General features: G+C 35.3%; 3 protein-coding genes and 1 non-coding gene across 4 annotated transcripts; 2 read left to right on the top strand and 2 right to left on the bottom strand.

Moving 5' to 3' along the window:
• Positions 1-120: 120 nt before the first annotated feature.
• On the bottom strand, positions 121-4,171 carry pmvk (phosphomevalonate kinase). Its single transcript, XM_055209579.2, has 5 exons — positions 3,219-4,171; positions 3,077-3,140; positions 2,729-2,881; positions 1,988-2,117; positions 121-1,824 (listed from the first exon to the last, which is right to left on the bottom strand). The coding sequence occupies exons 1-5, from the start codon at positions 3,305-3,307 to the stop codon at positions 1,667-1,669; spliced, it is 594 nt and encodes a 197-aa protein (XP_055065554.1). The 5' UTR covers positions 3,308-4,171; the 3' UTR covers positions 121-1,666.
• A 298-nt stretch (positions 4,172-4,469) lies between these two features.
• On the top strand, positions 4,470-7,958 carry eaf1 (ELL associated factor 1). The gene is made up of 6 exons (XM_055209578.2): positions 4,470-4,721; positions 5,307-5,401; positions 5,746-5,882; positions 6,727-6,893; positions 7,503-7,700; positions 7,858-7,958. Exons 1-6 carry the CDS (start codon positions 4,619-4,621, stop codon positions 7,905-7,907), a joined length of 750 nt encoding a protein of 249 aa, XP_055065553.1. The 5' UTR covers positions 4,470-4,618; the 3' UTR covers positions 7,908-7,958.
• Positions 7,959-11,277: 3,319 nt separating this feature from the next.
• trnag-ucc (transfer RNA glycine (anticodon UCC)) lies at positions 11,278-11,349 on the top strand. Its single transcript has one exon. It is a non-coding gene; the product is annotated as a tRNA-Gly (tRNA).
• A 542-nt stretch (positions 11,350-11,891) lies between these two features.
• On the bottom strand, positions 11,892-20,739 carry LOC129448165 (protein lin-28 homolog A). The gene is made up of 3 exons (XM_055210334.2): positions 20,452-20,739; positions 18,554-18,738; positions 11,892-13,597 (listed from the first exon to the last, which is right to left on the bottom strand). The coding sequence occupies exons 1-3, from the start codon at positions 20,527-20,529 to the stop codon at positions 13,417-13,419; spliced, it is 444 nt and encodes a 147-aa protein (XP_055066309.2). The 5' UTR covers positions 20,530-20,739; the 3' UTR covers positions 11,892-13,416.
• Between the last annotated feature and the right edge of the window lie 4,022 nt (positions 20,740-24,761).

Here is a 24,761-nt window from a genome sequence, read left to right as displayed (position 1 = left end):
CTCACTTCAGTTTGAAAAATCCCCAGTGTGTGTTCCATGGGATTGAACCCACAACCTTTTGAACTGCTAATGCAATGCCGTACCAACTAAGCTACATAAACACAATGATCACTTCCAAAACATGATTACATATTTATTTGATATCAAATATTTTAATTTTAAAATAAAATCTTTGCAACAGCTCATGTGGACAAATTCTCACACCGAACATGTCAGTCTTTTTTGCATATGGAGCAGTATACTGCCCTACAAAGGCAAAGCACAGTAACTATGCATTTGGTTACGGGATGAAATGGTCTTTGTGTCTTCTGGTTCAATTTTGTCACATTTCAGAGAATTGTGTGTGCCAACATTGCAGTAACATGTTTGACTGGCTGGTTTAAAAACTTTAAGGGCATTTTTCTCAGTTTCAGTGTTTGCATAGTTACTGCACTTAGCTTTTGGAGGGTAGTGTACATTTCTGTCTTTTTATCCTCAACACAACCACAAGTTTTTGTACTCATCATCTTCCAGCCAGTTATTGTTAAAATTACAAAGAGGAATGTTCATTAAAATTATACCTAAGATTCCAGATTAAGAAATAATAACAAATAAATAAAAATTTTAAACACTGAAATCACACAAACTAAAATATATATATTTTTTCAAGTTTCAAGACCCTTTATGAATCCTGATGATTGAAAACATCTTTTAAACACACTAATTATACTTTGTCTATTTCCTTGATATAAACTCTTAGAGAGAATGCTGTTTACAAGAGCAGCACAAATGTTTAGGTTTGTGTGTTGTGCTTTGCTTTGAGCCACAAATGAAGTTTTGCTGGTTGTAGAGCCATGAACAGCACACGTTGATCCTGAGCTTTGAGATAATGTTGGTACACATCCTAGTATTACTATTTAACACATGAATTACAGCTAAATTTAATGCCATCAGAATCCATCAACACTGCAGTACTACTTGTCCTGAAAGTTAAACTCATAATCGTTTTAACAGCATCATCCTTACAAACCCTCATTGTTTTGCGTAAAAAAGCCAATTCTTGCACCTTGCCACCTGACTATGAGATATTAAAATAAATATTTTAGGCTTAAAGGTGCCGTAAAATGTAAAACTGTATTTACCTCGGCATAGATGAATAATAAGAGCTTTGTACATGGTAATGACATATCATGAGCCTCAAACATGATTGTGTCCTCATTCTTATGTAAACCTCATGTAAGACTGCTGGAAAACAGACCAATCTCAACATTACACCAACATTGACGTTACAGTCGAGACTGTACACCCCCCAACATTAAATTGCACATTATATTAAGTACCGTGTTGTTACAATGTGAAAAACAAAGATGTGACTGCTGAGTTAGCGCTATATGCTAGTTAATGCTACATGCTAACATTCAGCCTGAATTTCTACTATTGACATTACAGTTACGTTTTGCAGGTCCATCATAAAATGCAAAACTTTTTGCACTTGATAAAGCCACATACATTCTATGTAGATATCAGAGAACAATTTAACAGATTATTTCAATGCATTCCTTGGCACCTTTAAGGAAATTTGTTGCGGTTAGCTTGTAGTATTGCCATATTTATGTAAAAGAATAGATTTAGTTTGCATAACTACATGTGGCTTCAAAGAAGAGTTAAGATCTGTGAAACATCTTTATCAAGTTAGTTGAATCCTTTGTGAGGTCTCCCGTGATTTAACCAGTGACAGAAGTCCTTGCAGCTGTTTCTCCAGAACATCATCTTCATCGTTCTGAATGATCCAGTCAAACTTTACTCCTTCATCTAAACCACACTCAGACTCAGCATCATCTATACCTGCACAGACACATTCACACTACATCATTGGCTAATATTTACAATGTGTACAGTAGCTAAGTGAACGCAACAGAAAGTAAATAGGGAGAATGAAATAAATACAGGTATGGAAGAGGACAATAACTAACTGCAGTGTGTTTGGCATTGTTTTGTGGTGTTTTACCTGCAGTAAAACTCCAGCCCCTCTGTGATCGTGTTTTCTCAGACGCTTCAACACGAATGCAGATGCATTTATCAGGAAACTCCTTATGAAACCAGTGCACATCTGATGATCTTCTACAGTCACTGATTATCTGAGTCATGAATGGTGTAAAATATGCATCAGTCACACAGAGATAAAGTCTTAATATGTATCTTACTAAAGGCTGGAATACACTACACGCGTTTTTCATCATACACTGCTTCACTTTGAAAATGGTTACAGTGAAAACTGGACATCAAACTTAGATATAAACGCCTCGCGTCAGGTGAAACAAACGTGAATATGCAGAAGATGACTACAGTAGTTACACTACGATATGTGTTTTATACTCAGCTCAAAATATCATCAAGCATATCATTTTGTTAACCTAAAGCTAAAGATAATCAGAGTCTGTGTCCATTTTTGACCATCTCATTTTCTGTCAAGTCTGTCTGACTACACAAAATCTGCAAACTGGCACACTTTCAACAACTATTTTTGACTTGTCCACACTACAAATTAGGGGAAAGTTTGAGCAAAAGTGTAGTGCATTCCAGCCTTATGATTTACTACTGTGATTGTAAGATTTACAATTTAAAATGAAGTAAACATCAATAAAAACTCGTTTTGTGTTTAAAACTACATTTTTCAAGAAGACTTAAAACTCAGTCAAACGATCTCTTCATAAAAACTCTGGGCAAAACAACATGTTGTTACTCATACCCAGATTGGTTGTATGGCATTTTGAATGGCCAGTCTACAGAAGAAGCCAGAGTCCTCCCGCCTCTTCATCTCACCCCAATGAATCATGTCGGCCCGATACTTCTCCTTATACTGACCAGAACCCAAGAGCTCCTTATAACTTAAATTATGATCCTGATTTTCAGAAATACATCAACCCAATTAGATATGTAAACGTCATCCATAATAGCAATTGAAAAATCCAACAATGTCAAAAACGATTTACTATGTTAACTGTAGTTTACACCAAGTCTAACAGGTAACTCTCATGAAACCACTAATAACGTCATCTTCAGTTGAATTTCTAGTAATGGTACAGGTGTACGTTACCTGAGCATACTGCTGTTTGAGAGGTCCAGACAGTCTGATTATGCAGCACATTTCTGAAGTCAGTCTGTAATGTAAAATACAGCGCATCTACGTTCAGTCATGTCATACATGCATAAAACGTCAACAATGATTATGTAAGTACCTTTTTTGCATCAAGTCAGTCACATAATCCTTCCCTGATTTTCGTTTTCCACTGAATAACAGAACAATGCTCGGTTCAGCTGGTGACATGGTTTACCTTCATTTACTCGCACATATACACATGTGTCATCTGTACCGAAGCGCTCGTGTTGAAACAGGAACGCCTTCGAGACGAGATACCGTAATAAAACAAAGATCGTGGACCCATCATATTTGCAAACATGCTTTGATTCTTTTATTTCGGTTTTCTTGCCCAGTCCTGATGATTTTGTATTCACGGCTCTAGTTTAGGAAATAGTAGAGAGTGTTTGATTTAATTGTAAAGTCTGTGAATATATATGCGCGACAGAAGTGGAAGTAATTATAAAATAGTTACGGTAATCGGACGACCGTCACGCCATCAGCAGACCGGGCATGTGTTAAATTAATTTATAATTCAATATTATAAGAATTGTATAATCTTTGTTTAATCATAATAAAATACTGAAAGCGAACACTAACCTAACAACAATGTTTATTAACCATCGAAAGTCTTTTGTTTTGTCAATGTGGACCCGGAAAAGGAATGACGCAAACGTTTCCACGGATTTTAAAATGAATTATAATATTACTTTTAGTTATTTGTTTTTTTGTTGATTGCCGCACATCATAGAATTTTACAAATAATTGTGCTTAATAAATCTAATAAATACAAACATTTTACAAATAGCATATGTATTGTTGATTTATTTACCTATTGAAATATATGGAGTTTGCGTAGTGAACAATGTAAGTGTATTTTTTAAATAAATAAAAAGTGTATTATTTCTGTGGCCCGGAAATACCTCATATCATTTATATCTATCAGCTCCTGTTAGAGAATGGTCCAAAGCAATACAGAATTTACCATAAATCAGTTATTTCAAATATAAACTCTTTTGATCAATATTTTTTATTTTTCTGCGCCTCATACTCCCATCCAATAGGTGGCGGAAATGCACCATGTAAGTTAGCTGCCAACCACATACCATAGCCAACAATACGACATATGCCTAACTTAGACATTGCCTGTGAATGTCAGCGACACCGACACTTTGGCCTGGGCACGAGTGTCCCACATCGTTGCCCATAAACACATACAAAATAACGTGGGAGCTGCGTTTTCCTCACAATCTACGTGGAGTACAAAATGACGTATCGCAGCAACAGGACCAAAGCGTTCGATGCCCCATCTAGGCGTTTATTATATCTATGCCATAAAGTACCAGAAGAAGTAGAAGTGACCCGGAAACGTTAGTTCTGTCAGGGTTGTTTTTAAACAATTTTTAATTTCTAGTTCGCCAAAGGTTAATTTCAATTTTAAGCCTAATATTAATACACAAAGAATTGATGTTTAACTGGAGACAGGTGTGATGTGCAGTGATGAACGGCAGCTCGAACCCGCCTCTGGATAAAGACGAGCATGTATTAAAGCTCGGAGACAGTTTTGAGAAGAGACCAAAATCATCTTTTCACACCATCAGATGTGAGTCTGCACATATGAAGACAAAATATATTACACACATAATCAACAACTAAGCAGCGATATAATACAGCCTTGTGTATATGTGCACGAAATGTTCAAATGTAGCAAAAGTTGCCATTTGTTACTATGTGTAACTTACATTACGTTAATTTTCTGAGATACTGAATTTGGAATAATCATATAGTTATAATCATGGCTCAGTAGGTAGCACTGTTGCCTCACAGCAAGAAGGTTCCTGGTTCGAGCCCCGGCTAACGTTAGTTCCTTTCTGTGTGGAGTTTGCATGTTCTCCTTGTGTCAACGTGGGTTTACTCCCACAGGCCAAAAACATGCAAATTGGAGATGCCGCATTGTCCCTCCCCCAACCCGTGTATCGATCAACTTGTCTAAATAAAACTTGTGTATGGATTAACTGGTTCTCGCCATGCTGGAATGGCGTAAAGAAATAAAGGAAGAAGAATGGAATTAGTGAAATAAATCACCTTTTTAAGGATATTCTAATTATATGACCAGCATCTGTATTTATTTTAAAATAAAAACAAACGTAATTGTCATGTGTTTTCAAACATGTGCTGTTTTGCACAGATGATTTTAAGCCAGCATCTATTGATACGTCTTGTGAAGGAGATTTACAAGTAGGAAAAGGAGATGAGGTCACCATCACATTACCACACATACCAGTAAGAGCAAAACTTTTTTCTGTTTATGTTTTTTTTTTAGGGCTGTCAAAAGATTAATCGCGATTAATCACATCCAAAATAAATTATTGTGTTTACATAACATGAGTGCATTTATATACTGTATATATATGTATACATTTTATATTATATATATACATATTTTATATGTAAATGTATATTTTTTTCTTAAATATGTACATGCTTGTGTGTGTTTTTATATATCAATAATAATATATTATGTAAACACAAGCTTTAATTTTGGATGTGATTAATCGCGATCAATCTTTTGACAGCCCTATTTTTTTAATGACTAAATTCACTAAATGCTCGATTTTTTTCTAAAGGGCTCCACTCCACCAATGACAGTGTTTAAGGGCAACAAAAGGCCATATCAGAAAGACTGTGTCCTGATCATCAATCATGACACTGGAGAGTTTATGTTGGAAAAGCTCAGCAGCAGCATACAAGTCAAGAAAACAAGGTGAGCAGCTAAATGAGAGCCAAATGTGAACGTCCACCCTAATTTTTTCAAGTTTACATTTAACTTTATAAACACTTTCATCCAAAGCTATTCATAGTGGGTGCTTCTCAGTTCTTATTTGTGCATCCTCGTTTTCTTTCCTCATGTCTTAGCTTAGCTCCACTCTCCTTGAAAGCAAGCGAGGAAAGACGCCAAGACGGAGATGAAGTATTAAATGAAATGGCATGTCCTTTTTCCTAACTCTCTGTTCATTATCTGTTATCAAATTATCATGCGCATTAAAAACCCAAAATATTTAACAAGAAATACAAAGGTAAATACATACTGTAGTTATGTGGCACTTTTAAGACATTCTTAAAAGTGCTGTAAATTTATATTTGTTTCTATGCCATTGATTATTTATATAAATATACTGTCTGAAATTGTCTACATTTATAATAATGTAATGATTAATAGCAACACGTATGCGTGTTTAAAGACGTGATGATGTGAAGAAGGAGGAGATTTATATGTGGGTCAGGTTTAGTTGATAAAACACTTCCGCATCGCTCATGACTCCTCAAAAAGCATCCTAACTCCTCATTCCTTGCCTCCTTGCGTTGCAATTGAAGAATTGTGATGTCCTATAAGGTTGCGGAGCTCGATTGGTTTCCGGGTCTTAGGATGTTGGACGTAGGAGCGAGGAGACGAGGAAGTATATTAAGAAGCACCCGGTGCATTCAAGCTGTACGTTCAGCCATGATCTTTGTGCTGCTGTGGTGGTAACATTGCATGTGTACTGTGTAAGCTCTTGTTTCCTGAGTGATGTCTGTTGTACATGATGTTGTTTGTGTGTGATTGTCAGAGCTGAGGGCAGCAGTAAGATCCAGGCTCGCATAGAGCAGCAGTCAGTGAGAACCAACCAGCTGACCCCACAGTTTCGGGCCCCTGTCAAGCCAGGAGCAGGTACTAAGACCTCGCCGACTAAGGACAACCCTTCGCCTGAGCCTCAACTGGATGACATCAAACGAGGTTAGAGCTTTCTGCTCATGTTATTAGGATTAAGCAGGAATAAGAGCTAGGCATTTAATTCGGGTGGAGTATGGTCATGTAATCCAACCAATCAGTGCATAGAGGTTTCTGTATATAGCTGTCCCTCACACCTGTCCCATCACAGTTTTTGCAGCATCCCTCTCCTCCACCCCATCGCCGGTTCATTTTTAAATCTATTTTGTTTATATAGCGCTTTCACAGTTTTTTAATTCTTCCAAAGCAGCTTTACATTAAGAAAATCAAGAAAATCAAGGGACAACAAAAGTAGCAAAGCACTGCGGTCAAGATTAAGCCATACTAGTGAGCAGAGTATTAATGTAACATATAGAAGAGAGTTCAAAGTTAAGCCAATGTCAGCTGACTTCCTAGTGGGTAAAAAGCATGCGGACAGTGATGCGCTCAGGACCGAGGTGCGGGTTGAGATATTTTGTCACCCTTATCGAAGCATACATGAATATTTATTTTCTGGTTTCACGTTCAAGCTCCCTGTCGACAGTGTCTGGCTTTATTTCAATGTTTTAATTTGTAGCTTCTGCTAAATGTATCCATGTTTCTTAAGCTGATCTTTTTACTTCTGTAATGTTTCAGAGCTGCGTGCCGAGGTGGACATAATTGAGCAAATGAGCAGCAGCAGCAGCTCTTCAGACTCTGGCAGTTGTTCTGGCAGCGGTGACGATAGCTCGTGCAGTGATGGAGAACAGGAAGCTCACGTCTCACCCAGCAGGAACAGCGTGGCAAATGGCACCAACACATCACAGGCCAACAACCAGTTGATGAATACACTGAGTGAGTGTTGAGCTATACAAGCTTATCATTGTCGTATCCATCACTTTAATAAAACAACAATGATCTGATATGAAATTTCACATTTTGTGATGTACAAATGATAAAGAGGCATTGTTGCATATTGTAATGATTTTTGTTGTTGTTGTTGTTGTTTTAGGGAACGATCTTCAGCTGAGTGAATCTGGCAGTGACAGTGATATCGACTGATCTGCTCTTTGATGTCCTGCTATTTAAATAAATTGTTCTTTCTGTGTTTTATATGTTTAGTAATACTTTGCAGTGATTTTATTTCATATTACAGGTCAGGGATTTCCAACTCTGTTTCTGGAGATCTACCCTCCTACACACTTCACTTCCAACCCGGTTACTAAAGAGCTTCATTAGTTGATTTTGCTCTTTTTGATGGGGGTTGGAGCTGAACTCTGTAGGATAGTTGTCCTCCACGAACAGGATTGGAGACCCCTATTATATAAGATTTGGAGGAGAATATATTATCAACTTTTTTTGCATGTAATGTAAAATGTGTTTTTTATTGCAAATTAAATATTTGAACGATAATCATCATATGTCATAGAAGTACCAAAAAACCATAAAGTTTGAAATTGCCCTTTTTAAATGTTTATTTTTATTAAGCTTTAACCAGTCTATATTTATTACTTTTTCTGTGTTCGTTGTTACATACACCAACATACAGGCTGACTAAAGCAGTTTAAAGTTACTTATTTTTTATTTTATTTACTTTATTTTTTGGAGGGAATGAGGATTGAATACAGATGATGTAATTCTTGTTTGCAAAGCCTCTTTTTAAATCTGTAATATGACTTGTTTACTGTAATAGTTTGTGTTGCTGATTTTAACTAAATGGAAATGTATTGATTTAAACAGTGCAAACAAGTTAAATGATGATGTAAATGGTGTATAAAAAAAGTACAAATCAGATGAATTAAACATGTATTAAAGTGTCAATAAGTGTAAGTCATAATCATTTAATAATGTTTATTTAACCTCACTGGTAAGTCTACTTCATCACTGCAACATCACTGCTTTAGCTCCAAAAGTGACTCAATCCCCATAGACCCCCATGTTAAAATGCTTAAAATGCTTTACAGCAGAAGATAATGTTTTTGGTCTATAGCTATTTTTGCCCTTCATGACAATTGTAGGAGAGGTGAATTTTTTATAACTTATCTGTTTAAATTATATTTAGCCTTAAAGTTCTGTAGAATTAAGGGTGTGGCCACTTGAGTGACGGGTGAACTGCCCCTGCTGTTACTACTGTCAAGCGAGGTGGGCGTGGTTTCAGCAAGCAGCCACCAGAGCCAAAATAGCAGGGTGTTCAAATACTTATTTTCCTCACTGTATATATATATGCCATGTTCAGGTCTGTTCTAATTCTTGTGTTCAGTTTCATGTTTTTTTTTGTGCATGCTATACTTTAAACTAAAGGTTTGGTATGTACATGATCTACAGAGTAAAAGATCTCCAAAATGCAGAAGTTCAGTAACAGTACAAATATGTATAAATTATTAATTCATTTGGACAAGAATGATGCATCCCATTTGATACATGAAGCTGCAGATTACTCATGTAATGTGGACCTATTATCATAAAGATTCTTAACATGTGTTCTATGGGTTTGCATGCGTTTACATTACCATTTATTAAGACATTTACTAATGGACAGTAGCCTACTACAGGGTATTAGAATGACATTACACTTTTCTGTGTTAGGGAGACATAAACCACCAGCAACTCTTTCAAAACCAGACCGGCCTGATGAATACAGCGCTACTTAATCTCTACGACCAGGTTGGTATACTGTATGGACAATGTACACATGCCGACTCTAGTGTAAGGATATGCCTGTTCCTGATCAGTGTTATTGTTTCCCTATAAGTTCCCTTTGTTTTAGTGAGGGTACCTTTGCCAGGACCTCCAGAGTTGCTTGAATTATCTACAAGCAAACCACATCACCATTTGGGACCAGAACCAATGTTCTGTCAGGGTAAGGACTTAATTTAACATCATTTTACTTAATCAATTTATAGCAGAATAAGTAATGCTCATCTATGACTAATGTCATCCTGCATCCCTTCTCCTCCCAGTGACCTCTGCACAGTCTACAGCAGGGGTCTTCAACTACTCTTCTTCGAGGGCCAGATTTTAAAATTGTAAATATTATGCAGGCCAAACTTTTACAGTTGCAGTTTAACATTGCAAGAGCCAAATGTTAATACCGATAGTTCAACTATGAACATTGCACAAAAAAGTGCAAGTGTAAATAATCAACACATATTTTTTAACTGTAATGCAGAGCTCTTAAACTTCTTTTGTTTATAACTGTTTAACTTTTGTAAATTGTTACATTTCAAGTATTCACAACATATAGTCAGTCTTCTTCTAATGACTAAAATTGCACTTCATATTTTCTTTTTTAATATTTTGAAGATATATAGGATAAACCGTTGTTTCTGGTTCTGAATGTATGTATTGTAATTATTGTATCATAAAAAATATGACTGTATCTTGTTTTTATGGATGTCTGTTCAATGCTATGTTCTTGCCTTAATTGACTTTGTTTTTGTTTGTTTTTTTACTTTGAAATGCCATGTTGACTCCATGCATGATTGTAAAATGAAAAATTCTGCAAAACTTTTACTGTGTTAAATATGCATCATGTTTTATTTATCAATGAGAATGTTCTTTCAACACATTTTCAAAACTCTGTGAATATGTAGATGACGGGATGCATATCATATTTCTTAAGTATGTTTTTATATTGTTCTTACATTTTATTAGTTTATTACTTTTGGCACAATCCTATTTATAACTGTAGGCTACTGTATACATTCACATGGGCAGTAAGATCATCTGTGTTTAATTAAAAAGTACTGTGTATATAGCCTGTTTTTGATTTTTCCATAGATCTTTGTTCAGTATGTGTTTTTAAACAGTCACTTGATTACTTCATATTTCTTTTGGTCATCCTGATATATCCCCAGTATGTACAGGATTTTTATTTTTTTACATTTTTTTTATTTATTCCAATTGCCTTTTTCACTTTATTGTGTAATTAACATGTTCATATTGTTATAGTAAAATTATTGTATTTTAAAATGTAATAGGCATGTATTTTATTTTAATCTTTTGAATGTTTCGTTTTTATTATAAAAATAACTGAAAATGTCCCGAAAAGTCTTGACTGTTATTTTGGAAAAACACAGCAAGTTCACACATTGCATCATTAAGTATCCTTCAGAAACAAGTTTCATATTAGAAAACAAAAGTAAATATATGAATGAGTGAATGTGTCAAAATGTTTAAAAAACACCTTCATCTTTACCTTAACTGGGATTCTAACCTGTGTGGAAAACCTGGGACGCGCCCTCAAATTTTGTTCACTCCTGATTGGCTAGTCACCGTTCTACACGCTCAGACATCTCTATGGCTCTGTACACACTACTCTTTGCCCAACCTCCTCGCCGAAAGGCACAAGCAAGAAGCATCAAGAGGAATCGACTAAATCTGTGTGGGTTCAGGATATTCACAAGTCCGGTGGAGCAACTCACGTTCGACTGCGTTGGTGGTATAGTGGTGAGCATAGCTGCCTTCCAAGCAGTTGACCCGGGTTCGATTCCCGGCCAACGCATCAAATTTTGCTCGATCTTATCGAGATAATTAGATTCGTAGCGATGCCCACGCGCGGAGAAATCAAAGGAAACTTCCCTTAACTTTTCCCATTCATTCTCTAGGTTGTGCTTAACACTACGGATGCAATATACTTTTGGTCACACGTAGACGTCATGGCGCTGTTTCGTCTTTTTTGTGGCGGGGAATTTAAGAAGCCCAGTTTGGAAACACATACAAATGATAAACTTTCTATATAAATAGTTGTTTATTTTTGAAATATGCACTTTTAAACAATTATTATTATTAAAGAGAATATTATATGTATATGTATGTGTGATTTATTCTGTTTTCCACAAAAATATTTTGTCTCTCTTTTGACTGGGTGGGCCAGTTGTCCATCTGAGTAGGCCAGTCCCACCCTGGCCCCTTATGTAGCATTGTGACTGCTCTATAGTTATTGTACATTTATTGTTTTATTCTAGAAAAGGGATGGAACTGTGAATACCATAAAGATGCTCTTCATGAGTTTTGCCATAATCAGTCAATTTCTTACATTCCACCAAATTTATTGTATGAAAAACAATACATTCACAGTACATTCAAATGTTCAATAAGTGATTCAATAGGATAGTCAATAACAGCTTAACTAATTGTAGCAAATCTTTCTTTTATCAACACAAAAACATGAAATTCAATATTATTGCATAAAATAGTAGTTCAGGTACACTATTAAATTTTTTTTACCCCAGCTGTCACTGTGTGCAGTACCCTTTAAAAAGGTCATAATATGAACCATTATCATCCACAGAACCGCAATTAAAGAAAAACTAACAAATGAAAATTCTCAATATCACCTGATTTATGGCACAAAAGAAGATGGTTGAAATACTATATGGAATTAATTCCGATAATTTATTAACCCTTATCAACAGTATTTTAGATACATTGGTATAAATAAATACTAAGACTAAAGGCTTAAAATAAGGTGTATATATAACGGTATATATATTAAATATGTTTTTTTAAGTCTTCCAGCTCTTTCTGTAAAATGGGATGTTAAATTCAATAATACAGGCAGCTGGAAGACAAAGGTAATGGACAACATTTGATCAAATGAATAACTTATTTTTCTCTCATTCTTTAAAAAAACATTGAGGCCAATTTCCAAAGACAAATAACAAAATATATTACTAGAAAACATATAGATCAGCAGATTATTAAGACTGATATTGAACAAATATCAAACGAAGATTTGGCTGCAGTTTAGAGATAAAAGTTGAATGATTAATAACTTTCATGTCTAATAAAGTGTGTAGTTATTATTTTGAACAAAATCAAGTTTTCTATATTTTCCCATATATTATTTTTAAGATTTTCCTGTTTCATTATCTTTCTCCTTCTTCTGTGCAAAATAACAACATTGCACATTGCGAAAACTGCTATAAAAATAAAATAATCACAGATCTGAGTTTGTTTAAAAGACGTTGCTGGTTATGAGATTCATTGCAGCGGTTTTACATTCATTTGTTCACTAGTGATCATGACAGTCTATTGCAAAAACTGGCCAAAGCCCCAGTTCAACTTGACCCCAAATTCCCATCAAAACATTATCATAAAAGCACAAAGATAAACATATAATACATTCAAATGTAGTCAATAGACAAACCTCTGCAGCAAAAAGACATTTAAGTAGAAACTATTTGTATAATAATTCAGTGAAGAACAATGAATAAGAACTACACTATTCTGTTGATTTAGTAGTTACTTCTAATGCAACAATATTTCTATGAAATTCCTGAGAGCAAATCGATTCCTGAGTGTTATACCGTAATAAAAATGACATTCAGTAATTCTCTTCTGTTGCTTTTATAATTCTGTTCCAAAGGCAGCATTTTTTTCAAGTATACACTGTAAAATGTGAAACATTGGATTCACTTAAAAAATGACTTCAACTGTTAATGCACTTTAGGTGAAAAATTTAAGTTACATTTTTTAGGTGTTACCATTTGAAGTAACCTTTTAAGTTGCATCAACTTTTTACAGTGTAGTGATATGATTGGCTTTTAAGCTTTGATTTTGCACTGCCTCAGTCGGTACTCCCTGCATGTAGTAGTGGGTCACCCTTCACAGAAACAGGCTTTCCCTGAGCTTTTGCAGGGCAGCTGGCGACCATATGCGAAACACTTTGGCAGAAATGGCACCTTTTGGGTTGAGGAGGCAACTTGCACTCTTTGGCATGATGGTCCAGACCACCACAATTGTAACACCTGCAAAACATTGATAGTGTTTAGATTTAGTTAGTAAAATAAAACAAATAAAGTAGGAGTACTAATACCACTAAAGTGTAGATTTATAGAATGGTTTTAGAAATAGAAACAGGTACTGCCTGTGGTGTAGTGGTGCATGCAGAAGTGGGAATACACTTCATTTATGCCCCATTTTTTCGAAGTGTCCCAACTAAGATTAAATGCCCTGTGTTATAGACAGTGACATGAAAGACTAGTCTTGCATATTTAACTCCAAAATGTCCCCATAATTGTCACTTAACTTCTGCTTGATTTCTCAGCATAAGGATCATTATGAAATGAATATTATTACAGTAATCAATGTTTAGAATTTAGAAGTGGGTACACCCCATGCCATCTAATAAGAAGTGGGTATACCCCATATACCTGCGTATACACTACACCACTGGCTACTGGGTGTATTTAAAGAGTTTGGTTCCAAAATGCAATAAACGCCATTTAAAAAAATAGTTACTGCCAAAATCAATATTAGGTCAGTATTTAAAAGTAAATTCTTAATTGTACGCAAAATCCAATATCCGCCGTGTTATTCTGTCATCTTTTCTCCCTTTTTTCCCAAAACTCGATAAACGCCACTCCTCCTTTTCTACAGAATGCAATAAATCCGCTCCACAAATCACAGTGCACCATTCCAAGCATTGTAAACAAACAATGGCCGCGCATTGAATACACGGACTCATAGTTTTCCTCGTCTACTTTGTGATCAACAAACAAACAAAAACAAAATAATACTTTTATGGCATTGATAAACCGGTGCACTGTAAAAAATAAAAAGTTGACTTAACTTAAATTTTCAAGGCAACTTGCTTTTTTGAGTTTACTCAACTCTTAGATGATGTAGTTCACCTCAATTTACTGAGTAATGTCAACTTACACCAAAAAAGTTGAACCAACTTAAACTGATTAGGTAATAAGCAAATTTCTATTTTTTCTCAACTAGTGAGTAAGTTGGGTAAAGAGTAATTTAGTATATCCAAATTTAACTAATCTACATGTTTTGGACAGTACACAGAAAGGTCTTTGTTTAAGAAAATGAACTTGTAATGGATTTATTGCATTTTGTGGAAAAAATATCAGTTTTTATAATAAATCTTTGAAAATCAAATTATGGATTTGAATTTTTCATGTTTTTATAACCTAAAGATGCCCTGTTAACAGAAAATAGTGGTTTTCATCTTGTCACTTTCTTGGTATAGAAAACACGTTTTTATCGAAATTTGTCAAAATGGATTTATTGCGTTTTGGAACCAAACTCTTCATTTATATGTAGAACAAACCAACATATATTACATGATCAGGCAAACTTGACCAGGCACGCACAATAAAAACATACAATAAAAATGTCTCTGGAACACTTTAAACTGAGATCTTCTCCTGATAAAAGAACACAGTTTGCTTAAGATCTGTTTACAAATTCAGTTCAGTCATGGCAGTGTTTATAGTTCAGAGGAGGGCAGTATAAAAGTAAAATAATGACAGTTTCTAAGTTCTAGATGTCCAATCTTTCTACAGTTTCTAGCGCTTGTTGTATATGTACCCACTGTTGTAAATAACTAAATGCAAGGTGAACAAATATTCTAATTCAACAAAACACAACCAAAAAGCTTTTTGATGTTAGCTTTTAATAAAGTGAAATGAAATCCATTAGTTCCTGGCATGAAGATTGCATTTATGTCCAAAGTGTCAGAGTTTGCTCACTGACTTTCAAAGAAGCCCATGTGTGGAGGTCCCAGTGGCATATGGGTGCTTGGTATGGGGCAGTCACCGCTGCATTGATGTCTGCTCAGCTGAGGTCATGTGGGTGACTGCAGTTCACAGGGGAGTTTTGAGGGACACTTTTTGGTGGTTTATAGATGCTGACCTGTGGCCTTTTTTCAGCAAAGTGTGGGGCATGAATCGACAGCCGGTTTGAAAAGAGCTGCAGCAGCAACCTATGACCTCTTGCTGCTCTTAACCCACAAACACCCCACCCAGCCCCTAAACATATGCAGTTTCCATGGCAATAATGACCCTTGACCCCTCTCGAGTACCTTCATCTGTTATCAATTAAATGAACTGCAGTGTTTTCCCCTCTACATCCTGAGACTAGACCTATACCCATACCATAATAAGTGAATATTCTTCAGTGTAATTCTGTATGTATTTGCTTCTTATTGTGAAACAATACCGCAAAATGCATTTAGCAAAAAATGAATAACTGTAATAGACAGATGTGCTTCACTTTAAGGGCCAACATGCTTTAGGCCACCAAAGACCCTTTAAGGATATAACAACACTAGTTTCTTCCCTATAACCAGAATGGCTAAGTAGACCTATTCCTCTAACTTCTATCAGTTATAATGCATGAACATGTATTCATTTAAATTTCTGCATTTGAAAGACGCTATTAAATAAAGATACTTAAAGTGCATCTTTAATACATTTTTATCTGTGTTCAAATGGCATCCAGAACCTTTGTACTGCTAATGAAATGATCTACCAACAGAGCTGCAGAATGAGGCTGCAACTAACAATTATTTTACTAATTGATTAATCTACCAATTTTGTCGGAATAATCAATTCATCTCTCCATTATTATGATTATAGGCGTGATCTTAATGACATCAAGACTACTGGCGATTTCTGAGTTTATGAGCAAAACCAGCACACACTAGATGTGCTGTCACACTCAAAGCTGCAGATAGTGCTAAAAGAAATTTAAGGCTGATAACACAATTTTTAAACACCAGATTTAAAGAGAAAACACCTGAATTTAATGACATCAATCAAGCATAAATGCATTGCTGACTGGCTATTTGAAACAGTTATTGATTCAGGTCACATTGGAAATCCAGAGGTGGGGGAAGGGGAGGAACTGGTGAAAGGGGTAAGATAACCAAAACACATTTCTGGAGAGATTAAAGTTAAGGGTTGCCGAACTTCTACAAATGACTAATGAAATAAAAAGCATCTCATTCTGTAAATTGAGTCATTTCCACTTTGATTTTTTTTTTATATCAGAGGGGCGGTTTCCTGGACAGGGTTTAGATTAATCCAGGACTAGTCTTTGGTTATATTAGGGCATTTAACTAGTTCTTAGTAACAAACCTTACAAAAACCAATATTGATGTGCATCTTGAGACAAAACAATGGCACTGATATATGTTAAAAAATGTCAGTGCAAGGTGTTTTTAAATTTAGGCAGCTGAGCTCAAACACGCATTTTGGTCTGGAACTAGGATAAAACCTGTCCAGGAAACCTCACAAGAATGTTTTAGGTCTTAATAAATTGCATTGTGACACCTTTTGCTAAAAAAATATTATTTACATGAATTATTAAAAAGAAACAAAAATGTGCATAAACAAAAATTCATATATGCTAATGAAATATTGGAAACACCAACGTGGAGATCTATGGGGACGTTTACTTAAGGAATGTGCGGAGGAGTTGGGACCAATATTTTATGAAATTGTTGCTTGGTCCCTACAAACACAAAAAGTACCTGCACGGTGGAAGCAGTGATTCCATTGCCAAAAAAGCAGAAAGTACAGTTATTAGATGACTTCAGACCTGTGGCGCTCACATCCCTAGTGATGAAATGTTTAGAAAAAGAGAGAAATAATGAAAAAGACTGAGAGTTCTCTAGACCCTCTTCAATTTGCGTATAGGAATAAACGAGGCGTAGAGGATGAAGAAGCAACTCTCTTACATTTAGTATGTTAGCATTTAGAGAAGCCGAAAACTTTTGTTCAATTAATTTTTATTGATTTTTCATCTGCCTTCAACACCATTCAACCACATATCTTGATTGATAAACTCATTAAAGAATTTGGGTTGGATTTTTATCTGGTAGGCTGGATTCTAGATTTCCTTGTTAAGAGAACACAGAGAGTCAAAGTAAATGACTGTTACTCTGAATGGCCTCAAGGATGCGTCCTCTCTCCCTTATTATTTATTTTGTACACGTATGACTGTAAGAGTAGTTTTAGTAATAGGCACATTTTAAAATTTGCTGATGACTCTGTAATTGTTAGCTTGTTGAGCGAGGTGGATTCTTTGCATGGTCCTGTTGTTGATGATTTTACTGACTGGTGTCAGAATGCTTTTTTTAAAACTAAATGTTCTGAAAACTAAAGAGATGACTATTGATTTTAGATTGAGAACGAAATCAACTGATGATAAACAAATAAGTATAAATGGAGCGGGTATCCAGAGTGTTGAACAGTACAAGTATTTGGGTACTATATTGGATTCTAAATTGACTTTCTCTGCAAATACTGATGCTTTGTGTAAGAAGGGGCAGCAGAGATTGTATTGCATGCAAATTACTGCTGTGCTGGTTAAATTCTCTGAATGTGAAAAATAGAAATGGTATTGAGAGGATGGTGAATCAGGGAAACAAAATAACAGGGAGGAAGCAAATGGCTCAGCTATATCAGAGACAGGTGTTGGGTAAAGCACAGAACATTTTGTTGGATGTTTCTCACCCCTTGTTTGAGGAGTTCAAGCTTCTTCCATCTGGTGACCGGTATAGAACTCCACTCAGTAAAACAAATCGGTTTAAAAATTAATTTATACCTTCAGCTGTAAAGTTTTTAAACTCTATAAGTAAATGTATTTAATCATGTGTGTTTAATGTGTTTTATGTGTATGCCTGTTTGCTGCAACCAAATTGCCTTCGGGAAATAAATAAAGATGAACTGAACTGAAATACTTCTTCATGTTAAAAAGTAAATAAAAAATAACATTATTTTAAAAGATTCTTATTAATATCGGTCAAACGTTTAAGGTCATAAGGTAAAAATATGTAACAACAAAAAGGTACATCATATGTAAACATGGAAATGATGTTGCCACCATTCGCCAAGAATTTTAACAATTTTGAAATATTGAGTATAAAATTGTTCTGAGATGTGTATTTATGTATGTGTGCTCACCTGTCTCCTTTGGGCCGGCGTTTCTGGATGCTCTTGCCTTTAGGTCTCCTCTCACTGCCCATACAGTGAGCTCCTCCAGGCCCAGTCACTCGCAAAGACTCGAGACCTTTGGAGGACTTTTTAAATGTAAATTCAACATCTTCACCCTCCCTCAGACTCCGAAATCCATCCATGTACAGTTTACTCTGAATGCAATAAACACAGAAGACAGAAATATTGAGGAAAACTGTTTGACCCATATCTGGTTCAGCAACTTACTATTAGATTTGTAATGCAAAACATTTTCTTTCATTACAGTCATTAATATTAAAAGGGTGAAAGGTGAAAACATGCTTTACCATCCCCCGACCAGAATTCTTATCATATTAGATCTAAACGCTTGCACATTCATTATATAAATATCTTAAACAATTCTGGTGTGATTAAATGGTCCTATACAAAGATCTAGTTGTCTATGTGCTAGAGAAGCACAGCTGGTTACAGCTCTGTTAGCCAGATCAAATGTCTCCTTGTGTAGTCCATCTAATGTATGTCAGTCATAGTTACCAATAACCTATTTCTCTAGACACGTGTGACCCTCCAACCCCCAATTTCCCTTCCTCCCTCGGACATGACCCTGATGTCCCACTCAATGGACACCCAATGGATGACCCAAAAACTGCTCTTACCATAAGCCTTAAGAAGTGGCCCAATCGTAGTGTGTCCTAACATGGATGATGCATTATGAACTGTATCTCAGGTTAAGTAAAAAAATTATAACGATCAAAGTACAAGGACAACACAAGAAGGATGATTAAATGACAGGTCACAAGTGAGAAGAGCTCTTTATCTTAGGACATGTTTCCTTTGTCTGCTTTTGTCACAAAAACCAGAGGACCTCAAGAGTTCACTACCACAGCCTAATGTATATAGAGCATGGATTACATTTAATACAGAATGACTATAGCCACTGCAGTCAATTGGACATTAATCCCAATCCTTTTATCTGAGATCAGTCATTTTGCGCAAACTTACATTGTGCATTTAACAGAGATGATACTGTCTGTAGCTCTTCATTAGATCATTCACATTTTGTATATTTCAGACCTTAATTAATTTACTGCATAAGAGAACACAAGGATTTAAGATAAATAAAACAATCTGTACAGTGACTTCACAAGAACAGCTGAACACTCACACATTATAAACGGTTTACTTAATTACTTCACATTCATTAGCATTCAAGCATCTTTGTCTAATGATTTAAGGACAAAAAAACAAGATTATAGGTGCATGTTTTTTATTTAGGACACTCACATGGGAAATGAAGGGGAAAAGTAAGGTTCACTGAAAATAAAGTTATGTCAGTTCAACTTAGAAAATGTACTTAATGTGGTAACGTCTAAATTTATGGCTTTTGTTGAACTGAAAGAAATTATTAAGATTTTATTATATAACTGAATTGAATCAATCTGAAATACCAAGGTGTGAGTAGGCATATTTTTTTTTGTCCTAAAACATTTTGTTAGTTTTTGTTTTGTTTTATGTGAGAACTTTTATTTTCACCTTGATATATAATATTTGTTTAAAAAAATGATACATGATGTATCTTCGTGTTCTGCCATGTAGGTCTGTGGCAGTCGCATGCATTGATTTTGTCCATCCAAAGCTCTGTTGGAATTTGTGGTTTGATGCAACATTCCACTATTATACCTTGCAGCATTACAACAGCCCAAAATAATTGTTGTAGTTCAAAACAGATAGAAATATCTCCTTAAAGCAACAAATGCATGTTCACTTGAACCTAAAATAATTCAAATTTAAAACAGACAGTGGGCAATTCAACAGCTGAACAAATAATAATCTTTATAATTTAAATCTAATGACTTGCTATTCATTGTTTGTAACAAAACAATTACCTGGTGGACAAACACGTCGACTGGAGTTTCTAAAGGCACACCATCCCGTGTGGTCATGGACAAGAATCCAAACCCCATCCGAACATTAAACCACTTACACACGCCCACACCAAAGTACGACTGAGGGTCTTCCTCAGTGCTCTGCCCCTCCTCCTCCTCCTCCTCCTCCTGCTCGGTTTTTGTACAGCCTCCTGCAAAACCATTTTGATTAAATTTATGAAATCACAGGAGGCTATAAAATAAACCACACATGCGTGGTGACAGTATTGGTTGTTTATATTTAGGTTTACTGTTTGTTTACATTTTCATAAATACAAATATTTAATCAATAATCTCTTGTTTGTTTGCATAACAAAACGGTAATAAAATTATTAAAATCCTACTTTTCTATAGCCTAATTGCACAGCAGCACGATAATATTTTATAGCTGAGGAGAAATGAGTACTACTATTATTTAAAAAAAACAAAAAAAAAAAAACAGGATAAATATTTAGTTTAATAACAGTTGTTTGTGTGTGAAACAACATTAATTTATTATATTATTAATGTATTTATTAATTTATATAACCTATATATATTTATATATAGGCTATATTAAAAAAACGCAATAGAAAACGCAGAAATCAACTTCATTGATGCGCTGTGTTGAATCTGCTTGATGTGATTTTCTCCACTGTGGTGCTCAGTTTTAAGTCGTTAGCGTGGTCTTAATCGACGCAGAAAATTGTAGGCTACTCTTTACAAAATCACCTGTACAGTTCTGCTGTAGACTAAAACTGAACCCATGGTGATCTGAATTAAGTCCAATCACTAACTAACATTTTCTTTTCCGACCACGTTGGTCTTTCATACAAAACATTAAAAAAGTTTGTTTATGAGAACGAAATAACGTAAAACCAAATTGAACGGGACTCTCACTGACATGCACGAGGATGTGGGGGCATCAGAAGACAGTGAAGAAGCCCCAACTTTAAAGACAATGCAGACAACCCCAGCCCCCCACGATTATATACAAGCAACAAGGTGTCCCTTTATCAAACGAGCAACAACGTTTAATAAAAAAATTACATACCTTCTGCCATGAATTGCTTTTGCTTTGCCTTCCTAACCTCTTCTTCTGCTGTCCTTTGTATGTCACCTTTGTGTTTGTTTTAAAACTCGGTTTTCCAGGTGATCTCCAATTGAATCGTTGATGGCTCCTTACTGATGCTACTCATTGTCGACCCCCTCTCTCAATGTATCGTTCAAGTCCACGTGATTTCAAATGACTCTTCCCTCCACGATGTCCAGCACATTCCTCAATGGATAGCCTCCAAAGGAGACCACTCACATATGGAGACCGCTGAGCAAAAGTCCACCCCCAAACTCTCTCACACATAGGTGACAAAAGCCTCTTTCTTAACAACATTAAATGTTAATTAGACAAATACGTCACCTTAGCAAATTAACAGGATTAGGCTATAACTGGTCGACCCAATAGTAGGCATATTTAATGCAACCACAAGAGGTAAATTTTTTAAGGCAGCCATTACAATTAAGTCGTTTTTTCTTTGTTTTACAATTATACATGTAGGCTACTATTTGCACTTCCTGTTTCTTTAAATAAAACTATTAAAAACTATTTAGTTAAACCAAGGTTTTAGTAAGAGACAGAAGGCGCATGATTTGTTATTAAATAAAAGACAGCATTGCGGTCAGAATTCTGGTAGCCCTTTCAATATTTTGCAAATGATGACAGATTATATTTCATTTATTTTTCTCTGTGACATTATTTTTCTCTACTCTGCTGACAGTAGGCTACAATGTTTATTTTTTATTTTGAGGAAATAAAAGAAGAAAAACGAATGAAGGTAAACAGGTAACATTTTTGTATACCCTTTTTTATTTGTTATACCCAATCTCTCTTTCTCTCTCTTAGAGAAATATAAATGTGAGATTCTGGAAATGAGATAAACTTATTTAATGGTATTCGTCGGGAAACATGCTGTCATAAGAGTTTGAGCATGTTTAGGCTACTTCTAAAACACAATCGATGTAACAATTGCAGAAGTATGACTTTGTGAATCATTCGCAAATGTACCTCGCAAATAATGTTAATACGTGAAGACGTTAATCTCTGTAATAATCGCATGAAATGTAATTGCAGGCTTCTGTAAAAAAAAAAACGTTAAATGTATCCAGCGATTGTGGCCTCATAATCAAAATAAACTATTTTACTGCAGTAATAATATTTTAACGAGTAGCCTATACTTTTAACGGGTTGAAAGGAACCACATTTAGTGCTGTGTCAATTATTATCATTAAAAGCATATGGTAAACGGGAGTCTCCGTGCCTCCGCGCACAGACGCAATTCTTCTGGCATCTCTCCTCCTCATCTCCTCCGTTTTTTCTTCTGTTTCTTGAACTTGGGGCTCGAGTCCGACCTAATGTTCGAGCTGCCTTTAAGAACAGCAAGCTTAGTTCGTTTACCGTTAATTATTAAGACTAAATGGGCAGGCAAACTCGTGAAACATTGAAAGTAAAACAATTCGCCATTAAATGGTTTTACACGTCTATAGAACATATAGCCTACTATAAATAAAGCAGTTATTAATTTTCCTAATGCATGGATGTTTGACCTTTACTTCCGTTAAAACGTTATACATTTCGCAAAGGAGGTTTTTCAGAACTTTGTTTGAACAGCAACTCAGCGACACCTCCCTCCGCGAATTTTATTTAAAAGCTGAAACGGGTCCGCTGTGTAAAAAAACAAAGGTTGGGGATCCCTGCACTAGTGGAATGGATTTTGACTACAGCGCTTTGATAAGTGAACAGACAAATGCGCTAAATTAGAGAAAAGGTGGGTGGGTCCATTATCATTGGTCTTAAGAAGTGGCTGGGTCCTGTCCCACCCACGTATAATGGTTCCGACGCCCGAGGTTATGGAAACAAGACATGCACCCATGGCTCCTGATATTGCACGTAATTTTAGAAATAGCCATGACTCAAAGCATTTAGCAAGATCTAATATTTCTGTCAAAGTAAAAACCAAAAATAAATCACTTTAAAGTATCGCTTTATCACTTCGGAAATAATAGCCCATAAATAGACTACAATTTATTTAATTGTCCAATTCATTTTTTTTACTGCATATACAAAGTCAGTCATCATATAAGCCTAGTACAACAAATATATAAATCACAAGCATTTACAGCCACGGCCTATTAGTAATTATTGTGCATCAAATCTATGCACCACCATTTTTCATCTAATTTTGGTTTAAATCGACGTGACAAAAAATGTGACCATTTGGTTGAAGGTGGTGAGAAATGCGACATTAATTCATAAATGTAGCTTACATCTAAAGGTACATATGAAGACTAGATAAACATTTGTTGCAAACAGCGGGTTAGAAATGGGCCAACGTTATATATAATTTAACTGATTTATGTTATTATTGCTGATTCTCACTCTATACACATATTATAAATTTGCGTTGTTACACGGTCTGGTTACTAAACATTTTGTATAACCGCAATATTTATACGCTTGATGTGAGTAGCTATAGCTTTCAAATCTACCCGGGCTGTCCTTTCTTGTACGCTTAAGTGCAACATTACATTGTTTGCATTTCATTTCTATAATATCAATTTTCAGATCAGAGGTAGCCTAAAAGAAAAGGAAAGCTACACCCCCGTCCAAACGATCAATAATCAAACAAGCATGTCAATTAATCAAATCATTGTTGCTATGGAGATGCAACAAGTAACCCATCAATCAATAACCCCTGATTGCAATTATATTTGTCTATAGACAATGAGCAAGATAATTAGTGTGCCAAAAGGACATATGGCATTTCTATTTAAAATGCAAGAATCTTGAAACCCTCAATGTGTGCAATTTTATGATTTTTGTTCGTTAACATTGATCTCTCCCTGTCTACACTGCAAAAAGCATGCATGACACCACAGGGTACCAAACGTTGCAAACTGCAACATAAGAAAAGTTTTTCCGCTATATTTAAATTGCTATATGAAACTGTACAGCTGTTTCGTCTGTACAATAAAGAAAAAAAAGGACCTGATACTTTGACTGTAAATTGAAATGATACAAATATAAATACACAGATACACCTATTCCAAGTAAATAATACCAATAAAATTATAATAATGTGCAACTATCACGAAGTACAACTGTCTGCAGGGATTGTTTATTCTGGGGAAACAAAAATTATCATTATACAAAGAGACATGGTTGTTAAATATTAAACAGATTTTACCGTAAAATACTTTACTTAAAAACAGATTACACACACACACACACACACACA

This window comes from Misgurnus anguillicaudatus, chromosome 10 (genome assembly GCF_027580225.2).
Source record: "Misgurnus anguillicaudatus chromosome 10, ASM2758022v2, whole genome shotgun sequence".
Lineage (NCBI taxonomy): Eukaryota > Metazoa > Chordata > Actinopteri > Cypriniformes > Cobitidae > Misgurnus > Misgurnus anguillicaudatus.
Note: the sequence above shows the minus strand (reverse complement) of the source record. Positions and strands in the feature narration are given on the sequence as shown.

Bases quoted from the DNA above. Each gene is read 5' to 3' on its own strand.
- LOC129448165 (XM_055210334.2), bottom strand. From the start codon at position 20,529: ATGGGGTTTGGATTCTTGTCCATGACCACACGGGATGGTGTGCCTTTA. The intron at 18,739-20,451 runs GTAATTGTTTTG...TATTGCATTCAG, and splicing joins TCGACGTGTTTGTCCACCAG to AGTAAACTGTACATGGATGG. The intron at 13,598-18,553 runs GTGAGCACACAT...AATGTTTTGCAG, and splicing joins CGCCGGCCCAAAGGAGACAG to GTGTTACAATTGTGGTGGTC.
- pmvk (XM_055209579.2), bottom strand. From the start codon at position 3,307: ATGTCACCAGCTGAACCGAGCATTGTTCTGTTATTCAGTGGAAAACGA. The intron at 3,141-3,218 runs GTACTTACATAA...TTTACATTACAG, and splicing joins ACTGACTTGATGCAAAAAAG to ACTGACTTCAGAAATGTGCT. The intron at 1,825-1,987 runs GTAAAACACCAC...GTGTCTGTGCAG, and splicing joins GGGCTGGAGTTTTACTGCAG to GTATAGATGATGCTGAGTCT.
- eaf1 (XM_055209578.2), top strand. From the start codon at position 4,619: ATGAACGGCAGCTCGAACCCGCCTCTGGATAAAGACGAGCATGTATTA. The intron at 6,894-7,502 runs GTTAGAGCTTTC...GTAATGTTTCAG, and splicing joins ACTGGATGACATCAAACGAG to AGCTGCGTGCCGAGGTGGAC. The intron at 7,701-7,857 runs GTGAGTGTTGAG...TTGTTGTTTTAG, and splicing joins CCAGTTGATGAATACACTGA to GGAACGATCTTCAGCTGAGT.